The sequence below is a fragment of the Equus asinus genome, chromosome 7 (assembly GCF_041296235.1).
Source record: "Equus asinus isolate D_3611 breed Donkey chromosome 7, EquAss-T2T_v2, whole genome shotgun sequence".
Classification (NCBI taxonomy): domain Eukaryota; kingdom Metazoa; phylum Chordata; class Mammalia; order Perissodactyla; family Equidae; genus Equus; species Equus asinus.
This window is the reverse complement of record NC_091796.1, coordinates 77982858-78004166: the sequence shown is the minus strand read 5'-3', so window position 1 is coordinate 78004166 and position 21309 is coordinate 77982858. Positions and strand designations below refer to the sequence as shown.

At 43.7% G+C, this 21309-nt stretch overlaps 1 protein-coding gene across 5 annotated transcripts in view; it reads left to right on the top strand.

Annotated features, from left to right (window-relative positions):
* Positions 1–19082, top strand: part of DCAF5 (DDB1 and CUL4 associated factor 5) — a 115418-nt gene extending 96336 nt beyond the window's left edge. For all 5 annotated transcript variants that reach the window (XM_044773854.2, XM_044773855.2, XM_070513861.1 and 2 more), the window contains exons 8-9: positions 8504–8631; positions 14388–19082. In XM_044773854.2, coding sequence (XP_044629789.1) covers positions 8504–8631; positions 14388–16157 — 1898 coding nt within the window. In that variant the 3' untranslated portion in view covers positions 16158–19082. The remainder of the gene's footprint in view (positions 1–8503; positions 8632–14387) is intronic.
* The last annotated feature ends 2227 nt before the right edge of the window (positions 19083–21309 follow it).

Here is a 21309-nt window from a genome sequence, read left to right as displayed (position 1 = left end):
TTTATTATATAAACAGTACTAACTTCACAAATTGGCTAAGTAATTTGCATAGGGCTTCCTAGTGAGCTGAGGAAATCATTTCAAGATGTAAGATGTAATTCCACCGTAAAACTTGCTACCTGGCAAGATTCGGCTCCATTTTTCAGTTAATGTTAAATGGTAACTCATTTCTAAAAATCTCTTTAAAAATTAGAGGAAGGAATAGAACTGGGAATTGTGCTGTAGCAAAGAAAAAGCTCATCAGAATATGTTTTACACCTTGGAAGTACATAGGAAGAGCATCTGTTTTTATATGATAATTCTGAAGATAAAATAAACAGACTGGCAGTTATGTATAGAGCTGATGTGGTGTGTTGGAAGGAGCATTAGGTTTAAAATCATACCTAGATTCAAGTTCAGTGCAGCCACTAACTATAGCTGACTGAGTGATTCTGGGCGGGTTATGTAACAGCAATTGTCTGAGCCTCCGTTTCTGCTGTAAGATGGCCCCCTCCCCACCGCCTCAAATCATGAGATGATTCAACAGTCTTGGTAACTTTCTGAAAACTCTGTGCTTTCAAATGTAAGACATTTTTATTGCTGTTTATAATAAGATCAGTGCCCATAGATCCATATTTCCAAAGCATTTGTTCCCTAGTACCTTAGGTGTGGAAGTAATGGATTTGGTAACGTGTGGCAGAGGTGGGTGTCTCTGGAAAATATTCATATTGCCTTCTCCTTCCCTTTCCCCTAATTCTTGTTGGAAAGGGCTTTAGGGTTTTCATAGATAGAGTTGCTTCTCCTGAGAGATGCTTCTACACTGAGACCTTACTATTTATGGAAAGAAGCGTAATGTAATAGAGTTGGAAGGCCTGGGTTTAAATTCCTGATCCATTCATCTTCTAGTTGGAGGCTTTGGAAGAATTGTTTTGCCAAACTTCTGTTTCTTTATCTGTAAAATAAGAATATTAACAATGCATACAATAATAACAATAGGTAATAATAACTACCTTGAGAGAGATTGTATGAGGGTGCTCAGTAGTTATTCAGTGATTGTTACTTCTCATTAAAGCTTTCTCTCTCTGTCTCTTTTTTTTTTTCTCTTGATGAGGAAGATTCACCCTGAGCTAACATCCATGCCAATCTTCCTCTATCTTTTTTTAGTATGTGGGCCGCCAGTACAGCATGGCTGCTAACAGAGTGGTGTCAGTCCATGCCCAGGAACCAAACTGGGCCACTGAAGTGGAGTGTGCCAAACTTAACCACCAGGCCACTGGTGCTGGCCCACATCAGCAGTTTAAGAGCAGGGAAGTTATATGACAAATTTTTCCCTGAATGGAGGGGAAAAACATGCAATTTCACTGCCAAGTCACTGCAGCCACCCCCACTGCCAGTAGGACAAGGAAATAGGCTGGAAACAGCTATAAATGCATTTTCACGGGTCTGCATATATGTGCATGCTCTGTCTCTCCTTCTTTTTCTAGGCATGCATTCACTCTCAGGGAGTTAGCCCTGAACATGTGCTTTTTTCTCCCATATCATTGGAAGAACAACTGTTTTTAATTGGTCACAAGTAGTTGGTTGCAAACACATGTGAAGTACAGATGATGAAAGAACTTAGTATAACTGATTTTTTTGTGCAGTTAAGCATTACTGTCTGTGGAGCTTTTTGAGCTTTACTGACAGCACTGGCTGTCCCATCTGGCTTTTCTTAACTCTTAAGTGGTTCTCTGATCCCCAGGAGGTAGCCAGTGCTCTCTGTATTGTCAGTACCCTGATTGTACTTCTCTTTATGGTTTGAAACTTGGAAACCCTGGGAATGTTCACTCGGGCCTTTTGGAATTGCTAAGACATTGTTTAGACAACTCTTTTAGATATAGCAAGGAAAAGAAGTAACCCCTTGCCCCACATAGCAGTAAACTCCTTGTTCTACCGGTAGAGTCAAGAATGAAATAGATTCATTGCCTCAACAGGTCCAAACCTCATTTTGGGAGATAATAGCTTTAAACTTCTCCTTCAAGCCTTGTTCCAGAGAAAATGATGAGGGGATTTACTTCAGTTTATTTACTTATTGAGTATCCTTAGATAAGACATTGTGCAAAACCATATGGGTGATTGAAAGATAAACACTTTCTTGCTCTCAGAGAACTTCCAGTCTAAGAGGGATGAGGGTATGTGTGTGCGTGCACGCTAAATTTAAAAGTGGGTTCCAACGCCCGTAAAACATAACTAAGGAGGGCTTGAAGAGATTTGGGGGATCAGCTAAGTTTTCATGGAATTAGCATTTCGGAGAACAATGAGGGTTAAGTAGAGTTTTAGCCCCTTTATTTCTCTGCTTTTACTATAGTAAATTTGACAGCAGGAAGATGGAGAAAGAGAAACAGTTGGATAATCCACATGTTGGATGATGGAGCCTACTAATGGAGATTGGCTTTTTTCCTGCATGCTTATATTCCACAGTCTGATCCACTCACATCTTTTCATTCATTCATCAAATATTTATTGAAAACCTACTATGTGGTGGGCACTAGAGGCTTGTGATACATCAGAGAAACAAAAGAACCCTGCCATCATGGAGCTTACTTCCTAGCAGGGGAAACAGGCAGTGCACAATGGACACAATAAATTATGTAGTATGTTTAAGAAGTTAGAGCTGCTATGGGAAAAGAAAAGGTAGAGCAGAATAAGGGGGATAGGGAGTGGGATTGGGGGGTTTAGGGGAGTGCAATTTTGGATAGGATGTGCATTATAGGCCTCATTGAGAAGGTCACATTTGAGCAAAACTTCAAAGTGGTGAGGGAGTTAGCCATGCAGAAATCTAGGAGAAGAGCATTTTAGGTAGAACCAGAATGAAGGTTCTCAAGTGAGAATGTGCCTGGTGTGTTTGAGAAACAGCAAGGAAATCACTATGTTGAAGCAGAGTGAGACAGGGGGAGAATAGTACGGGTTGAAGTGGGGTACGGGCCTGTCCAGTCTTATAGGCTCTTACAGTGAGGGAAATGAGGAGCCAGCAGAGAATTCTGAGCAGAGGAGTAACATGATCTGACTTGTTTTAACAGCATCAGTCTGGCTGCTAAGTTGAGGATAGATGGTGTGAGTGGGGCTGCCAAGGACAGAAATGAGGAGAACTAGTAGGAATCTCACATAGTACAGGTGAGTGGTGATCGTGGCTTGAAGCAAGATAATAGGGCTTGGGTCTACATATATTTTGAATGTAAAACCATCAGGATTTCCTAATAGATTATATTGGGAAAGAGGGGGAGCAGGTAGAGTTTGCGATGTCTCTTAAACCTCCAGGTAGAGATGTTGAATAACAGTTTGGATTTGGAGGTATGGAGGTCTGGAGTTAAAGAGAAAGGTCTGAAACAGATAAAAATGTGCGTTTTGGTAGCGTATAGGTAGTATTTAAAGCCACAAGACTGGATGATATCACCAAGTAAGTGAGTATAGCTAGTCAAGAGAAGGGGACCAGGGACTGAGCCGTAAGACCTTCCAGTGTTAAGAAGTCAGGGAGAGGAACCAAAAAAGAAATTAAGGAGTGATCAGCGAGGTAACAGGATCACCAAGAGAGGGTGATCCTAGGAAGGCAGTGAAGAAAGTGTGTCAAAGGGGAGGGAACTATGTTGAATTTTCCTGATAAGTCAAATAAGATGAGTAGGATGAAGATTGAATTAACCATTGAATTCTTTGGTGAATGTCATCAAGCCCAGATATTTTTGTTTAGGCAAGGAGTAGGTAATTACAGATATTTGATGTCCATTGTATTATTTGAATAACCACTGTTACCTGATTTTGCAACTTCTCCCCCTACAAAGTAGTACCACCCCTTTATGTATTTACTCACCATTCTTGCCGTATTAGTACATTCTGCAGGATTTTGTTTGATACCCTAATCTAGAGCTACTGGATAAAGTTCTCCCATGAAATGCTGAAAGTATTTCCTATACCATAATCTGTCTTTTTTACCCAGTATTGAGGGTTTTTATACCACTCTTAACAGTGTTCTCCACTAATTTCAATTTTTTTTAATTTTTTTTTTTTTTGAGGAAGATTAGCCCTGAGCTAACTACTGCCCATCCTTCTCTTTTTGCTGAGGAAGACTGGCCCTGAGCTAACATCCATGCCCTTCTTCCTCTTAATTTCAGTTTTAACAATCACTTGTTAAGTCCTCCTTATATGCCCAACTCTGTTCTCGCTATCTTGGATGTCTCGACATCTAAATCTTGGAAGATCAAGGATATTTACCCTCTTCATGAGGGCCAGTACTCTGTTGCTTGGAAATGCAAATTTATCTCCTGCTGTCTTAATTTCTTAAATTGTCTTCCATCAGCCCTTTCCAGTCATCTAGTCCCTATTTCTACTTCCTTCTCCCTAATCTCAGTGTTATCCACTGGTTCTCCTACCCATTCTCACAAGAGTGTTTGTCCTACCCATGGGTTAATGGGTTACTAGGAAGGGGAGAAAAATCCAAAGACTCTAACAAGAAAATATTGGTATTTTATCCAGGTTTATTTGTGATTTATTTTAGTACAAAAATACTCAAATGTCCTGTTCTATAGCCCCAAGTTGAGGACCACTTCCCAGCATAATTCATAAGTTACTACTGTTAGACCAAGGCATCAAGAAATCTTGACCAGGTTGCTTTTAGCTTTTGAGTTGAAAGCATAGTCATTCTTGGAGGACTTTGTGGAAGCAAATGAAATTGACAAGAAACAGAAGTATCTGAAGTTGGCGAGAAATGGGAGTGGTGTCCTGACCTTTGAGAGGCCAGAGGGGACAAATCTCTGGCTGAATGTTGTATAAAGAGGAGCATAGGTAGGAAGGGGAGGGAAATGAGGACGTATACACTTAGCCGCTTGTCTTCTCTGCAGGAACATTTGGCCTGGGCATTTTGGAAAGGTCTTTATCAGAGTTCTGAGCAGGGTGTTTTCTCTGAGCCCCATGTGTTTCCTGGGATCCTAGAATCCCCCTAAGATAGTGAGTGAGTCACTGATGCTGGAGTCTTATGAGATGGCCCACTCGTTTTCTTTTCTGAGGTCTTTCAGTAGAATAGATAAGGTGATTTATAGCCTTCCCCACCTCCCTAACATCCCTTCTGAATCAGAGAAAAATGGGATATGGGAACTTTGGCCTTGACTTATAAAAGAAATCTACAAAGTGGTAGCAACATGTTTGGCTGAGCCAGCCAGAGCAGATGGCCCAAAGAAATGACCGTTAGTCTGTACAGAACTATATAAACAAATGACAGCTCAAGGATGAGTAAAGTGCTTTTTCCTTGGTATGTGCTATTTTATTCATTGGTACCCAGTATTAGTGATTAGGTTGTGAGTCAGGTCAATAACCTGGGGTGAGGTTGGTCCTCAACATGCCCTCACCCACCGTCCTAGAGATGACCCTGAAGGGAGTTTATGCAGTTCTTGGAAAACATATTCCCTGCCTAACTTCTTCCAACTTGATCCAGCTTTTGATGGGCAGGGTCTGGCTAGGTAATAGAGGAGAGGAGACCCCAAGTTCTTACTGATATTAGCATCTTGACTTTAGCCCTTTCAGACTAAATAAATCTATATCTGATTTATACAGATCTCCAGGACTGATAATTTATTCTCTAACAATCATTGTATCTAAACTGTATAGTAGCTGCTGTACTGAATCATTTGGAAGCTGGAAACCAGGAAAGGGACTAAAAAGAACCTCTCTGAAGCCCATTCATTGCTATGATTCTGTGTACACAGCCTTGGTTACCTCAAACAAATGGCAGCAAATAATTCTTCCTGTACCTCTTTTCACCATCCATCTCTTGGCTCTGTTGACTTCCTCTTCTTTTTCAGATGTCCTAGGTACCTGTTTGGGTGGGAAGAACACCTTGTATTAAAATTGCTGCCAAGAAGAGAAACCAGATGAGGTCACAGTGCATGAAAGAGCAATAAAAACAGTTTTTCCATGGTCTGAATTTTCAAGCATTGATACCCTTCAGTTATTCTTTAGGTCTCAAAGTTATGGTAGTTGTATTCCAAGTAGCCTTCAACAGAAAGATTAGTTTAGTTGATAAACTTTAGTTCTATGGTAGATGATTCTTTAAGACATGAGACCCTCTATCTTTCCTCCTTCGGTGGTACTTATTCTAGAATTGCCCTCTTCTGAAACACTGTCCATTCAACAAGTGCTTACTGAGCACCTACTTGAGTTCAGACCTTGCCCCCCAGGTTCTAGGTATGCAAGAGATCCAGTTCTACTCTCATGCACTATTCACTGTTGGCAATGTGATGAGATGTTCTGTGGTCATACTATAGAACTTGCACTCAGGATACCATTGGGTAGAGTCTCCTCTTTCTCCCTTTTTTCAATTTAAGACTTAAAAAGGAAATCAACCTATATAATAACTGTGAGAAAGATTTAGAAATCAGTTACGAGCTTCTGGCTCCATCCCTATTCAAACCGTTTCGTCTCTTAAAGGCCACTGATATGGTGGAAAGGATATTAGGCATTACAGCCAAACAGACTCTGGTTCAAATCCTGGCTCAGCCAGTTACTAGCTCTATGACTTGGAAGAAGTCACTTAAATTCTCTGAGTCACTTATGTTCATTTTCTTGGAGGCAGTAGAATTAAACAGGAGACTGGCACTAGGTGTAACCTGAAGTTTCTTTGCTAGTGACCAGTCCACTGGGGATATAGGTAGGAGTAGGGTGTTGGAAGTGTGGAATTCAGAAGAGACCCATAAGCAGGAATGCTACTTGTTGAATCAACCTTATATAGAAAAGAAGTAGACCCAAAGGAACTCCTTGGGGGTGGTGAGATCCCTATTTTGAGACAACTGTTTTAGATTCCCATGTATCTCTTTTCCTTAATTCTCTCAAATTTATTTTTATTTTGACCAGTCTCAGGTTACCTTTCCCTCCTCCCCCTCCCCCCTAGGAACTCACTGCACTCAGGGTGCCTAGGGTTCCCAAGTGGCATCCTACCTTGGTGCCTAACCTTTCCTGATCCTTTTTCTCCATAAAAACACACTAGTTCTATATCCTAATCACTCTCTTTTCCTTTATGGTTTATTAGCAAACTTGATGATACTGGGCTGAGATATGAATAGCTTTAAATGTATTATCCATCCTGGATAATTCAAATATTAATAATAAATATGGGAAAAAATTTAGGCAAAGGATGTTTTTGTCACCCACCAAGTAGAGTAAGCACCTAGTGCTAGCCAAGTTGGCACCACCAAGGAGCAGATCGGTAGTCTGAAATCTCTTGCTGTCATAGAAAAGATATATACATGGCAATAAAGAGGGATCTCTTCCGTGAGGCAAAAGAGGAGTTGTGTCAGGAGGCCAAAAGCAGAAGACACCTTCTCCAGAACCAGATTATTTCTGGAGAAGGGATGTTGTTCTAGTCATTTTCTCTCCAGACACTGAGATGAGAAATGTTTGGAATGAATGTTTGGACAAGGTGGAATTAGGAGTGGGGTGGAGGCATGTGGAGCTGAAACTGTGCCTGATTATACTTTGTGCCCTAGGGGTGCAGTGCTCCTGGTAGAGACTAAGAAGGTATTCATTGCTTAAGTAGATGAGCGTTCATTTGTTTGTGTCTGAATGCATCGCATTTTGCCAGTTGGCCAGGAACGCAGGTTGGCCTATGTGTACCGAGCTGTTGATGGTTGCTCAGAAGCAACCTTGTTCAGGCCTTGGCTACATGTGTTCTGTGTGAGTGTGATACCCTTGTCAGTGAAGCTAAACCTTTGAGATTATCCCAAGTTTATAAATGATATCTTCATCTATGTTATAAGTTCCGGGCCTCTGGGATTTTTCTCAGTCATTGAAGAAGAAAGCCTAAAGGAGGTCTTTAAAATACAGCTTTCTGTCAGTGGCCTCTAGATTTTAATCCATACACGGTATCTCTAAGGCCTGCTCTCTAATTCAGATTCTCACTACTTGGGCTCTGCTTATTCTGAAAGTGACCCAAATCTCCTTCCTTTATCCTTAGTTCTTCCTGCTATCAGGGTGAAAAAAGGATTTCTCCATTTTTTTCCCAGTGGTTTTTGTATGTTTGTTTTGTTTGCTGTCTTCATCAGAAATTAAGGGCAAATGGATCAGACATGTTTTTTGTGCATTTAAGTAATTATGTGCTTCTGGTTCTGCATGTCCCTGGCTCAGCTGCCTAACTGTCCCCAAGCAGTTCAGTCTCATTTTGATCCTGACTGGCCTCTTCTAAGGTAACACTTGGATTCTATCTTGGATATCAAAAACAAGAAATGTTTTAAGTGGCTGTGGCTTCATTGACAATGGATTTGCAGTGGGTGGGCGTGGGCAATGCTTAAAGGCTAAATAAAGGCTCTTGGTAAGAGCACATATGCTGAGAGATATTTCATCTTCCCTCTTTCCATAGCAACTTTATCAGTAAGATTAAGCATTAGGCTGGTGGTATAGTTAAAAAATCTCGGCTCCAGTTCAGAGCTGTTTGTCTGCCATTACTGGAACCTATTTGCATCCATCCGTTTCATCATTTGATTTTTGTTTCCTTCTGTCTTCCCAGGTGGCATTGGTAGGGTGGTCAACGGAGCCTTCATGGTGCTGAAAGGGCATCGGTCTATTGTTAACCAGGTCCGATTTAACCCCCACACCTACATGATCTGCTCTTCTGGTGTAGAAAAGATTATCAAGGTGAGGCACCTTCCCCTTCTGTCCTTTCAGAGAAATTACTGCAATTCATAATTGGAAGAAACTAGAACAATGTATGTAGGACCTCATATCTAAACATACTAAAAGTCTATCAGAATTCTCAGTTATTTTGATATATTACAGATTGTTGAAAAATTGAAATTAAAAAGAGTGGTTTAAACCCTCCTTTCAGGACCTTTTTAAAAAATAGTCACTAGGCTTTGAAACTAGACACTACTTGTATGCCACTACATTTCCACTGGCCTTTGATCTTGAGACTGATGAATTCTGCTTTCTAAACCTCATCTGGAGATTGGGAAGCCACCATCACCTCAGTGACTCAGTATGCACTTTGCATTAATTGCTGTCCTCGTATGGCACAGATAACTAAGTGACTGTCAGAACCATAGCTCAGTCATCTCAGGGCATATCAAAACCACTACCTGTGGTTGTGATTGAGGCCAAACACTTGCATCATCTGCACTTTGACTGAAGGAACTTAACCCTACCAAGGAATACTTTTAGAGCCTGCAACTGAGAGACCCAGCCTGGCCTGTATCCATGAAAGGATGGCCCACTGCCCATCACTCACATTCGGTTGCTAGTAACGCTTCTCCATATCTGAGAAAATGAAGGTTTTGGAGCAAATGATGTAGTCTTAAGGACCCTGTGATGACTGTTAAGTAAGGATAGATGATATGCCTCCCCAAAAGTTAGAACTCCTCTTTTTTTTCCTAAAATGTCATTGAAAACCTGAGGGAGGTTTCAGGAAAAAAAAGTAAAAATTGGTTTGTGATGATTTGGTAGTGTTCATTTTCTTTTGTTCTTTTTAAAAAAAAAAAAACTGTCCAGAGTTAAACCAAGTTGTATGTGAGGCAGGGGAAGCTATCAGAAATAGAATGTTGGAGTATGGATCAATATTTTTATTTGTCCTTATTCCAGCTTCCTTTATTTGGGTTTTGTTGGTCTTGTGGATTAGGGCTGACTCACAGTTGCACGCATTTCCCCATAGGCCTAGAACAGGACTTCTAGACCATTTTTACTTTTTCTTTTTACAGATGATGAGATTTAAATTATAAATTAACTGTCTGGGGTTAATTATACAGCTAATGAGCGGTAAAGCTAAGATGGAGCCCTGTTCTTGTTCTTTCGGCGTGCTGCCACACTCAGCGTGCTAGTGGGAAAGCACAGGCAGCTGATGCCCTGCTGGATTTGATCATCTTAGTAGTCCTTCGCTGTCTCTTGCATTGCTTTCCCTTCTCCTTTGGCCTGTGACTAATGGGTTGGCACAGGACCATGTACTCTCTAGGCCTGTTGATGTCATTCTCTTTCTCAGAGAGCTCTGCTTGGGCATCTCCTTTAGAAGAGAGATTCCTGCTTGGCCATGCACTCTGGGATGCTTCTGTGCTGAGTCTCCCCAATTACTGTTGAGTCAATTGGCATTCTTACCCTAAAGGTCATAGGTTGGAAACTAGCCAAGTTCTCAGAGGAGAAAAAGAAGGAAATGCTTTCTCAGTGAGATTATTCAGACTGAACTATGGAGCTCACTGCTTCCAGCTGCCAATGGGGTCTGAATCTTGCCCCACCAGGAGGTATATTTAGCCATGTGAAACCTTAAGTCAGTACAGTTAGTACCCTTGAGTAACTCTTTGAGTCTGTCTCCCACCTGTCAAGTGAGGGTACTAACAGTGACTTGCCACTCTTGTAAATTACCTTGTGAATTACCTGTGCCTGACGATTTCTGACTACTTTAATAAATGTCCCTTTCCCAGGCCAGCCCTATGGCATAGTGGTTGAGTTCACACACTCCGCTTTGGCGGCCCAGGTTCACATGTTTGGATCCTGGGAATAGACCTACACCACTCATCAGCCATGCTGTGGCAGCCACCCACATACAAAATAGAGAAAGACTGGCATGGAAGTTAGCTCCGGACGAATCTTCCTCAACAGCACAACAACAAAAGTCACTTTCCTGCTTGCTATTTCTGAGAGATCAATGGCTCAAAGAACGTCATCCCACCATGTTCTAGTCCAGCCTGAGACCTGCTTTTCTCTCTCTTTCTCCACTTCACTTCACCTTCTCCCTGTCTTGTCCTTTACTACTGCCTTTCTAGCCCAGAGGAGAAGAGCCCGTTGTCAAGGCCAGCCTCTTCTCGCTCATAACAGGTCTTCTATCCCCCTGAATACCCACACATAGCAAGAGGGGGTTCATTTTGAAGTTAAATGTAAGGCAGGGCAAGATGGAGCAAATGGCTAACATTTTTGTCAAAGACCAATATTCATGTATTCACCCCATGTTTGTGATATACGTATTGTGTGCCATTTGTGCTAGGTCCTATGAGGAGCACAAAGGTAAAAAAAGGTGAGGCAGGTCCCCCTAGGAATTGATGACCCCTTAGGAGAGACAAGAAATAAAGATAATGAAAAGTGTAATAGGTACACAAGAGATATAAACAGAGTGCTGTGGGAGGAGGGAGAGATTTTTTCCCATCTGGGGTAATCTCAGTCTAGGTAGTATTTGAACTAGACTTTGAAGAATAAAGACTGCAAGAGGAAGGTGAGGGGTAAGATAGGAAGAACATTCTAAGTAGAGGGAATGGAATTTATTTCATTGAATCAACAAATATTTATTGATCACCTACTGTGTTCCAGGCATTATGCTTATGAATGAATGCTCAGAAGCAGTAGAGTGTCGGACCCATTCCGAAAAACAGTGGACAAAGTGAAGAACACAAGAAGGGAGGACTGAGTTATAAGGCTGGGAAGATAGTCTGGAGGTGGGCTCACTGGGTCTTGGAACAAATGAGTGTGGAGAGCTCTTGAATTGCAATTTAGGTCCCTATCTGTGTAGTTTTCCTCGGAGACAGACAAATTGCTAGATTTAGTATAATAGCACAAAGAGAGGAGAGGGCTTGGAGCTGCCCATCAAGCATGCCATGGTCACTGAGTAGATCAGAACACTTGTTACTTCATTGCTTTCCGTTTTGATGATGTTGGGATGAGACTTGAACTGCATCTTTTTCCTCGGCAGCCTCTTGAGCTAAACTTTTCACTGGGCTTGGAGAGAGCTGCTCCTCCCTCCTCCTCTTCTCACGAACCTTGGCCATGAGGAGGCAGTCTCACCACATTCACATGTGACAGGAAGCTGTGTTTTCACTGCTTCACTTCTGAGGTTTGACTTGCAGTGTAAAGAAATAAACAATTTCACAAATGTTTGAAATTGATATTTTAAGCATGAGGACCAAGATAATATGGAAGGTCACTTGTGGTGTTGAAGAGTCCCTTTGAGGATGGCTCCAAAACTTCCTGGTTGAGGTATTCAGCTGCCAAATGAAAGAGAAAGCACTACATTTTTTGGTGCTTTGGTATAGGTTATAGCGTTTCATCCTTCTCATTTCTACAGATGAGAAAAGAAGCTTTTAAGGGTGAAGTCATTTGCCCAGGGCCATGTGAAGTGGTGGAGCTGGGCTTTCTTACCTGTTCTGCCTGCTCCCACAGTTCTGTGCTACGAGTCCCTTGAGGACTGAGGACCAGCTGTCTGGGATGGGGATTTTGTTCTGCTCCAAATCTTAAGATTCACTGTTTAGATGAGGGAGCTGAGCTTCACCCACAGTCACCAGCCAACTAGGAGCTTAGTGGGAACCCACACTCAAGTCTCCTGCCTCCTGATCCAGCATTTTGTTCCATTACTCCAAGCTTCAGGAATGAAAGTCTACCTCAGCTTAACACATTCCAGAGCCCAAATAACAGCTGACTTTCAGTGTTATGATTTTTATTCCTGAAGTGAAGACATAGGGGGCTGGGCAGTAGAGTAGAACCTGGAAACTGGCTTGTTGGATAGTTGGACCAGCATCTCACCATTAATATTTTGTACTTCTGTTAACGAATTCTCAGTTTCTGTGAAGTACATATGGATTTATCTTCATATTAGACAACATGGTTAGTAACCTTTTACCATATTTAAATTAAGGAAATGAGAGATTTGGCCCAGAATATAGAATAAGACTCAGAAAGATCCTAAGGGCTTTGCCTTTTAGATCCCTCAGTTTCCTTTCTAAGCCACTGAACTTTTATTCCCTCAGACATCTAATTGCAGAGAGAGTCGGTTATAGCTGGAGCCCATTGCTGAAGGCCATATCTAAATGTTTCTCAAACATTGAGTGTCAAAAAGAATTTGAGACTCTCTTCAGGCAAATCTTTTCTTTTCTGCTGACTATACTCCAGTGTTTTTTAAAAGTTGATCCCCCCACTTACTCACCCCTGCAGGGCATGTTGAAAGTGCAGAGCCCTGGGACCTACCCATGACTTATTGAATCAGAATCTCTAAGGGTGGGGCTCAGGAGTCAACGTTGTAATTATTCTTCAGGTGATTCTTAGGCACTCCACAGTGTGAGAATCACGGCCTTAAAACTCCCCTGGGTGAGATTATGAAGCTGGAGAGGGGAGAACAGCTGAGGAGTTGTGGGCAGGGAACAAAGTCAAAGGAGGACTAAATCTGAGTTGGGAATTGGTGAAGAGATCTAACCCAGAAGGTTTTTTCAGCCCCTCTTGAACTGGGGATCCTCCAAAGAGATGCTGCCTCCCAGGAGTTCCAAGTAAAACACGGAGGGAATAGGCCTCAGGAAAGTGCTCACAAGCAGGCAAGTTTGTCCTTGGATAGCTTTGGGGAAACAAAGCCATTGTCTTGATAGAGGGTAGGGAATGAGGACCCACTGTTTTCTGGGTTGGATGCCATCTAAAGATAGACATTAGCCTGTCAGGCAAGAAGATTGCCTGGAATTGCATCTGAGTTGCCATGACTACCGGCTGATGTAACCCAGCTTCTCTGCGGACCAGTCTGGCAGTCAGGTGAAGCTAATTGTTCTCATTTGCAGTGACAGCTTAACTACCTTGAACTTGATTTTTGCATAACTTATTCAACTTGTAAAGCTGGGCCTTTGTGTTCAGACAGACCTGAGTTTGAATCCTAGTTCTGCCACCCTTTAGCTATGAGCCCATGTCTCTGACCATGAAGCAGAGGGGTGTTAAGGGATGGGGTCACAGTCTTGTGGGGTGTGTCCTACCTATTCCTGCAACTAACAGAAGAGTTGAGGGGCAAGCCAGCATTTCCCTGGTTAAGAGAACCGAGTTTCCTGGGAAACTGATGCCAGAGGGAACTGCAGTGTAGGCAGTCGGCTATTCTTATCCAGCTCCAGTAAGCAATTCCCATTAGTTAAAAACAGAAATGTTGCAGTTGGGGAGAAGTGGAGTTATAAGCTGAAATATCGACTGTTGCAGAGTACTGACTGCTGGGTCTGTTTTCGCTTTGGATAAGTGGTACCTCTCTGCACAGGTTTAGTCTTCTGAGAGTTTTGAACACATTGGCCAATCTTCAAGTCATCCCCTATCCTCTGAGATTATGAAGGGAGTTATTGTAATTTCCAAGCTACTAATAGAGGAAGCTGAAGGGGAGAGGGGTTGTGGGGGAGATTGTGTGTGATTATCCTGGGCCTAGAAACAGGACTTAGGTCTCCTGACATGAGGCTAATCCTGTGTCCTAGACCAAGCTTTTTCCCACATCTGACTCCAGAACCCTTGATTTTTGTATGTGGCCCACAAAATCCAGTCTAGTAAAGACTTGTATTTATTTACAGTTGGTTAGCAAGTCCTGGCTAAATGACAGGGAGGGTCTGGGAAAGCTCTGCCTGGGTGTTCTGTATCGCCACCAGCTTTAGAATACTTTCCAGTCAGCCCTTCTTGGGTTTGTTTCTCCTCTGCAGATCTGGAGCCCGTACAAGCAGCCAGGTTGTACCGGAGACCTGGACGGTCGGATTGAGGATGATTCCCGCTGCCTCTATACGCACGAAGAGTACATCAGCCTTGTACTGAACAGTGGGAGTGGCCTGTCGCATGACTATGCCAACCAGTCTGTGCAGGAAGACCCCCGGATGATGGCCTTCTTTGACTCTCTGGTGCGCCGTGAGATCGAGGGCTGGAGCTCTGACTCAGACAGCGACCTCAGCGAGAGCACCATCCTCCAGCTGCATGCAGGGGTCAGCGAGCGCTCAGGATACACCGACTCAGAGTCCTCGGCCTCGCTGCCCCGCTCTCCTCCACCCACAGTGGACGAGTCTGCCGACAGCGCCTTCCACCTGGGGCCTCTGCGGGTCACCAACACAAATGCAGTGGCGTCAACCCCGCCACCGCCTACATGTGAAGATGCAGCCTCTCGTCAGCAGCGCCTGTCTGCTCTGCGCCGCTACCAGGACAAACGCCTCCTGGCCCTTTCCAACGAGTCCGATTCTGAAGAGAATGCCTGTGAGGTTGAACTGGACACAGATCTCTTCCCCCGGCCACGGTCTCCCAGCCCTGAGGATGAGTCCAGCAGCTCCAGCAGCTCCAGTAGCTCCGAGGACGAGGAGGAGCTGAATGAACGTAGAGCATCCACCCGGCAGCGGAATGCCATGCGGCGCCGACAGAAGATGCCCCGAGAAGAGAGGCCCAGTGCCCCGACCAAGACTGCCAACACCTACATTGGAGAAGACAATTATGATTACCCCCAGATCAAAGTGGATGACCTCTCCTCCTCCCCCAACTCCTCCCCGGAGCGGAGCACTTCCACTCTGGAGATTCAGCCAAGCCGGGCATCACCAACTTCTGATATAGAGTCTGTTGAGCGAAAGATTTATAAGGCTTACAAGTGGCTTCGCTACTCCTATATCTCCTACTCCAATAACAAAGACGGAGAGAGCTCCCTCATGTCTGGGGAGGCAGATGAAGGGAGAGCGGGAACCAGCCACAAGGACAACCCAGCCCCTTCTTCTAGTAAGGAAGCCTGTCTGAACATGGCCATGGCCCAGAGGAACCAGGACCTGCCCCCTGAGGGCCGCAGCAAGGACACTTTTAAAGAAGGGACTTCTGCCAGAAATCCCAGCAATGGCCCAGGCCATGAGCACAGCAGCCACCCTTGGGCAGAGGCACCAGAGGACACCTCTCAGGACACCAACAATGGTAGCTCTGTAGAACACTCTTTTGAAACGAAGAAGCTTAATGGAAAGGCCCTGAGCAAGGCCCTGAGCAGCCGGGCTGAGGAGCCACCCTCTCCTCCTGTCCCCAAGGCGTCTGGCTCCACTCTCAGCAGCGGGTCTGGCAACTGTCCCAGGACCCAGTCTGATGATGGTGAGGAGAGGAGCCTCGAAACCATCTGTGCCAACCACAACAATGGACGCTTACACCCCCGCCCCCCTCACCTCCACAACAATGGGCAGAACTTTGGGGAGCTGGAGGCAGTGGCCTGCTCTTCCCCGGGACATTCGGACACTGACCGTGATAACTTGTCCCTGGCAGGGACACTACTACACAAAGATTGTTGTGGGTCTGAAATGGCCTGTGAAACCCCCAGTGCTGGAACGAGAGAGGACCCCACTGACCCCCCAGACACAGACAGCAGCAGGGCTGTTCATGGCCATAGTGGCCTCAAAAGGCACCGAGTTGAATTGGAAGATACAGATTCAGAGAATTCCTCCTCAGAGAAGAAATTAAAAACATGATAAATACAAAGGGAAAGCAAAAAGCTACAAAAAGTAGCTTTACAAAAAAAAAATTTTAAATCTTGTTTAGTGAACACAAAGGAAAGGAAAAAAGTATTAAAGACACATAAAACCAGGTCCTGAAATTTTGTGTCTGATGCTGCTCCCTTCTATTCAACAATGGGTCTGATGTTTAGCTGGCCATTGGCTTGTGCTGTGTTAAGAAAGGGAAAAAAATCCAAGTGACTCCTTTCTAGTAAGACTTGAGCATAGTGTATCTGTGCAGATTCTGTTAAAGTAAATCCTTATCGAGACGTTTGACTTATTCTTGTGTGTTTGCACTGGCACGTGTGAGCTCATTGTCTCAGACTTTTCTTTCAGTTCTCCATCAGAAAGGATCTATGGATCTCTATTTTTTGCCATCTCACCTTGTTTACATGGCATAGGTGTTCTGGTCTTAACACGGAGTGCCTGCTAAGTCAGGTTGTGCTGCCAGTGAGTAATGGATTTATGCTGAAAGAGTGGAGAAGAGAATGGAAGCAGGCCTTCAGCCCATTGGCTGTGCTGGAAAGGAAAGCATGGTTCCTTTCTTAAAGAAATCTTCCATGTTTTCTCTCAGTAGCACTTCTTCATTGAGCATTTAATGTATACATACTGAAGTGGAGCATTTTAATGCTGTTGAGAGGTTAGCACTTAAGATCAGATTCAAGAGAGCATAGATCCCTGATAAATTTCACTGATTGCAAATTGAGCGATGCTGCAACATGGTATGGAGGCCATAAAATATAACTAGTTGTGGGTAACACTTTAACCAGTTAGGTTCTAGTTCCTAAGAGGCACTCAGAAGGCCGGCAGACACTTCCTTGGCCCCATGTGATGGTGTCTAGGCATATTGAAAGAGGGTGCAAAGACAGCTCTCAAGAGCTTTGTGCTCAAACTACTAAAGTGGATGTTCTAGGTGTGTTAATGAAGAAGTGTAGTAAAGAGCAGAGTGTGGTACTATATTCATTTAATTCAACCCAAAATGACTAGTCAGGATTGATGGGACTGGCATCTTCCCTCAGGCTTGCAATTGACAGAGGCTGTGGTATTCTGACTAGATCTTGCGGAACTGTAGGCATCTCGAAGTAACAGATTCTTACTGAGTAGGTCTGTTAGGAGGCAGAGAGTGTGGAGAGAAGAGTCGCTGGTTTAAGACTCCTGGCTCCTAGAAGAGACTGATTGAGATAGATAAAGATTGAGAGGGGAAAAGACCAAGAGATTTTCAGCATTGCAGTGGTGCTTATAGTCACTTGGTTATCAATGAAGGATTGTACAAGACAGGGAGACCTAGGAATGACCAGATATCCTGTTGGCATAGATGTCATGAAAAGGCAGGAGAATACTGGCAAGAAATGAGGCAGAGAGAGAGAGAGAAGAACACTATAACTTCCTTGGGCGCAAAGGTGCTAGACCTAGGAGCCCAACCAGCACTGGCATAGAGAGGATCTAATGTGTGACTGGTGTGGCCTCACTGATCCAGCGTTCCTTTTAGAAGAGGACCTGTCCTACTGGGACTGGGACCAAGGGGAGACAACCTGTGGAGGATGAAGACTGGATGAATGTAGGCACTAGGGGAAGGGGGGTTATTTATAAAAGGAAGGTTGTTGATCTAAGCCAAAAGGAGATATCATCTTGCTAAGCTTTGTGAAAGGGAAATGTACCTGGTATGTGTGATGTGACTTGGGTGTGAAAACACTGTCTTAGGAGACGGAGATAAGGAGTGTGAGTAGCAGTGGGGATGCTTACAATTTAACAACTGTAATCTCACTGGGGGAGTGGGAAAGTGATTCTGTAACCATTAGAATTACTTTGGATTTGTAATCAAAATGGTTCTATGATTTGTCTTTGACTATTCACATATAATTGTAAATTCTGGTTTTATAAGCCCGAGTCATTTTACATTTGCTTTTCCAAAATTTATTAAATTGGAATTTTTTAATCCTTTATATACAAAAAAAAGATACAATCACTCAGTGTGTGTTTCTCTTCCCCTTCCTAGTCAGCATACCCAATCTTTTTTGCTTTGATTTATTTAATCTAATCAGTGGGTAGCCTCTTCTGTCTTCTCTAAGGGCAATCCATATATCTTCCTTGAAAAAAAGTAGTTACAGTTTCCTTGGGAATGAGCCACTTGGTAGTTACTGTTCCCAAATGCAGAACTTGGTCTTTGATGTTAAAAGCCTTAATCTCATTTGGGTACTCAAAAGAGAAGTCACAGTTCTTCTGGTTCAGCTTTAGGATGCAAGAAAGATCATTTTTAGCAAGGATGTCTTCCATCCTTGGGGGAGACTCTTCTCAGCACCCCAGGTTCCACTTGCCAGGAGATAGGCCCCACAGGATACTCACAGGAGCTGAGAAATGCTTGTCTCTGTAGCCACTCCACTGTCATTTCCAGAAATCTGTGGTGATGGTGCTGGAAAACCTGGCAGGAACCACTTCCAGGGTCCCTTTGCTTAAACCCTTGTAGAATTGAGCCTCCAACTGTGGAGGCACATTTAACCCCCAGATTCTTCCCTGGTAGGTAATTTTACTAGCAGGACAGATGGCGCTGATTAGGTTAAGAACTATTCGAAAGTGCCTCTTATGTTTTTTTCTGCATCCTGTACATAAAATTTTAAGTGGCTGGTCCAGATATATGAAACTGTTTTTCTCCACTTCATTTTCCACCTGGTTTTGTAAGTGATTCCTCTGTCTCTAAGACAGCAGGTAAATGAGTTAAATGAGTAGTTGGCTTGGGGCAAACGAAGGTTGCAACTGTGCTTGATTTACTAAGCCGAGAGTCCCTTGTTTGTCAAGGTGCCTTCCTCTGCTGAAGCCTTACCTCCTCACAAGCCCCCCCGCCCCACCCCCAGCAACGCTAGCTCTTCTCTCGTGTATATGCAAATAAATCTGTTATTCACTTCTCATGGCTTGCTATTCTCTTCCAGGGAAGACTGGGCTGCCTAGACCCTTCTCCTCCTTCATTTCTGTCCTGTTTTAATACCTGCCTAGTTGGAAACTTGGTTCAAAGCCACACTGAAGACTAGAAGAAAAACTGGTACTCCACGTCCATGCCAATGGTCATTGTCACTTGTAGGTATTGGGACAAAGGTCACACCTGGACAACAAAATGTAGGGTAGGAGGAGCTATCTACTTGGTCTCCTTTATCAGTCTTGGATGGACTCAGGATAGCAAGATCCTGGAACTGACCCTTCTGTTAGTGGGAACTGAGGAAGTGATGCAGTGAAGTGACATTACAAACAGCCCCAAAAGAAATTATATTTTCTGATGTTTCCAGCTGTCAAATTACTTTTCCTGTCCTGTCGCAGGCATGCATTGCAAACATTTTTTCTTAAAAGAAAAACAACCAACTTATATATCCTGCCTGTAAAGCTGCCTCCTTCAGTTAACTGAAAAATTCTTGGCAACAAGACTCTTGTGAGGAAAATAGATGCTTCCAAAGGAAGGCTGTCCTTCCCGTATGCTGTGAGCAAGGCAGTGGGCCAGGGTGGAAGCACTAAGGTGAAGGAAGACTCGGTGAGTCTGGACTTGCCCACAGCAGCGGGCTGATGGCTTTGAACAAGTTGCGTGGTTCTCAGGTGGGATATTTTGGTCTAAGTGCTCCTTTGTCCTTGAGCACTCATACTGGAATGAAATAACATGTGGCTTGGAAGTAATTTTGAATTTCTTAAAAGAACAGTGCTTCCTACATGCAACAGAAGAAAAGTGTATATGAAAATCAAATCTGAGCCATCTGCACCCTAATTGCATTTCACTGTTAGTACATTGGTGGTCAGATGCTTCTCAGAATGGAGGCTTAGAGGCAAAGGTACACTTCACTGGGGCCAGCACTAACATGGCCAGGGACATGCGGGAGGAGTTGCTCAAGTCCATTCACTCAACAAGGTTTACTTGAGCTTGCAGAAGGGTCCTGCAGCGCTTATCTGCAAGACAGTCACATTGCAAGGAAATGGGCTATCTGGTATTTCAAATTACTGAAGTTGGAAACTGACTCCTTTCTGGAGCCTAAGGCTATGAGCTAATGGAATATTCCAACTGAAGTACAGAATGCTAGCTTACAATTCTCCCTCTGTCTGGCTTTGTTAGTATCCCCACCAAGGCCAGAGAAAGGCGGTAGAACACTAAGATATCCGGGTGCTGACCTAAGATCCTTAGACAAGAGAGACATTCTTGTGTTTTAGGAGAGCTGGGAGGGAAGACATTGGAGGGAAGGGAATCAGGAAGACTGCAGTTGAAGGAATGAAATCCTAGGTGGGTTCACCAGCTTTCCACATCTGCAGAGCTAGCGTTTAACGTGCCATGCACTGGCCTCTAAAATGCTTGGTCATCAAGATTCTCCAAAATCCTCAAGTAAAATCCTTAATTTATAAAGGAAGTCAATAAAAATGCAGGATTGGTTTGGGAGAAATTCTCTTTGCTGGAAGGCACGAATTCCATGAAATAATGATCACATAGTGACCTGAACACCAGCACACTTCAACATATACCTAGACAGGTGAGTGTGTGGTGGTTGGTGATTGGCATAGGCTTTCATAGGGTAACAAACATCTGCCTTGTTGACTCTTCCTGGGCTGGTTAGTGATGCTATTTGGTCCTACCCCTACCACTTTTTTCACTTTGTTATTTTCTCCTCATGTCTCAGAGTCAATGTTTTCTAACATTTCTAGTCTCTCCAAGACCCCACCTTACATTGTTAAGGCTAACTTCTGTTCTTTTCTCTTCTTCCTAAGAGAGACCTGTGAGTGGGATGGAAATGGCATTGAACTAGCATCAGAAATGGATTCTAGGGGCCGGCCCAGTGGCGCAGCGGTTAAGTTTGCACGTTCTGCTTCGGCGGCCCAGGGTTCACCGGTTCAGCTCCCGGGTGTGGACATGGCACCCACTTGGCAAGCCATGCTATGGTAGGCATTGCACATATAAAGCAGAGGAACATGGGCATGGATGTGAGCTCAGGGCTGGTCTTCCTCAGCAAAAAGGAGGATTGGCAGCAGATGTTAGCTCAGGGCTGATCTTCCTCAAAAACAAAAAAAAAGAAAGAAATGGATTCTATGCTGGTTCTTCACGGAGTAGCTGCGTGAGCCTTGGGCAAATCACTCAAACTCTTGGGAACTGTGAAATGGAGGTCCCTCT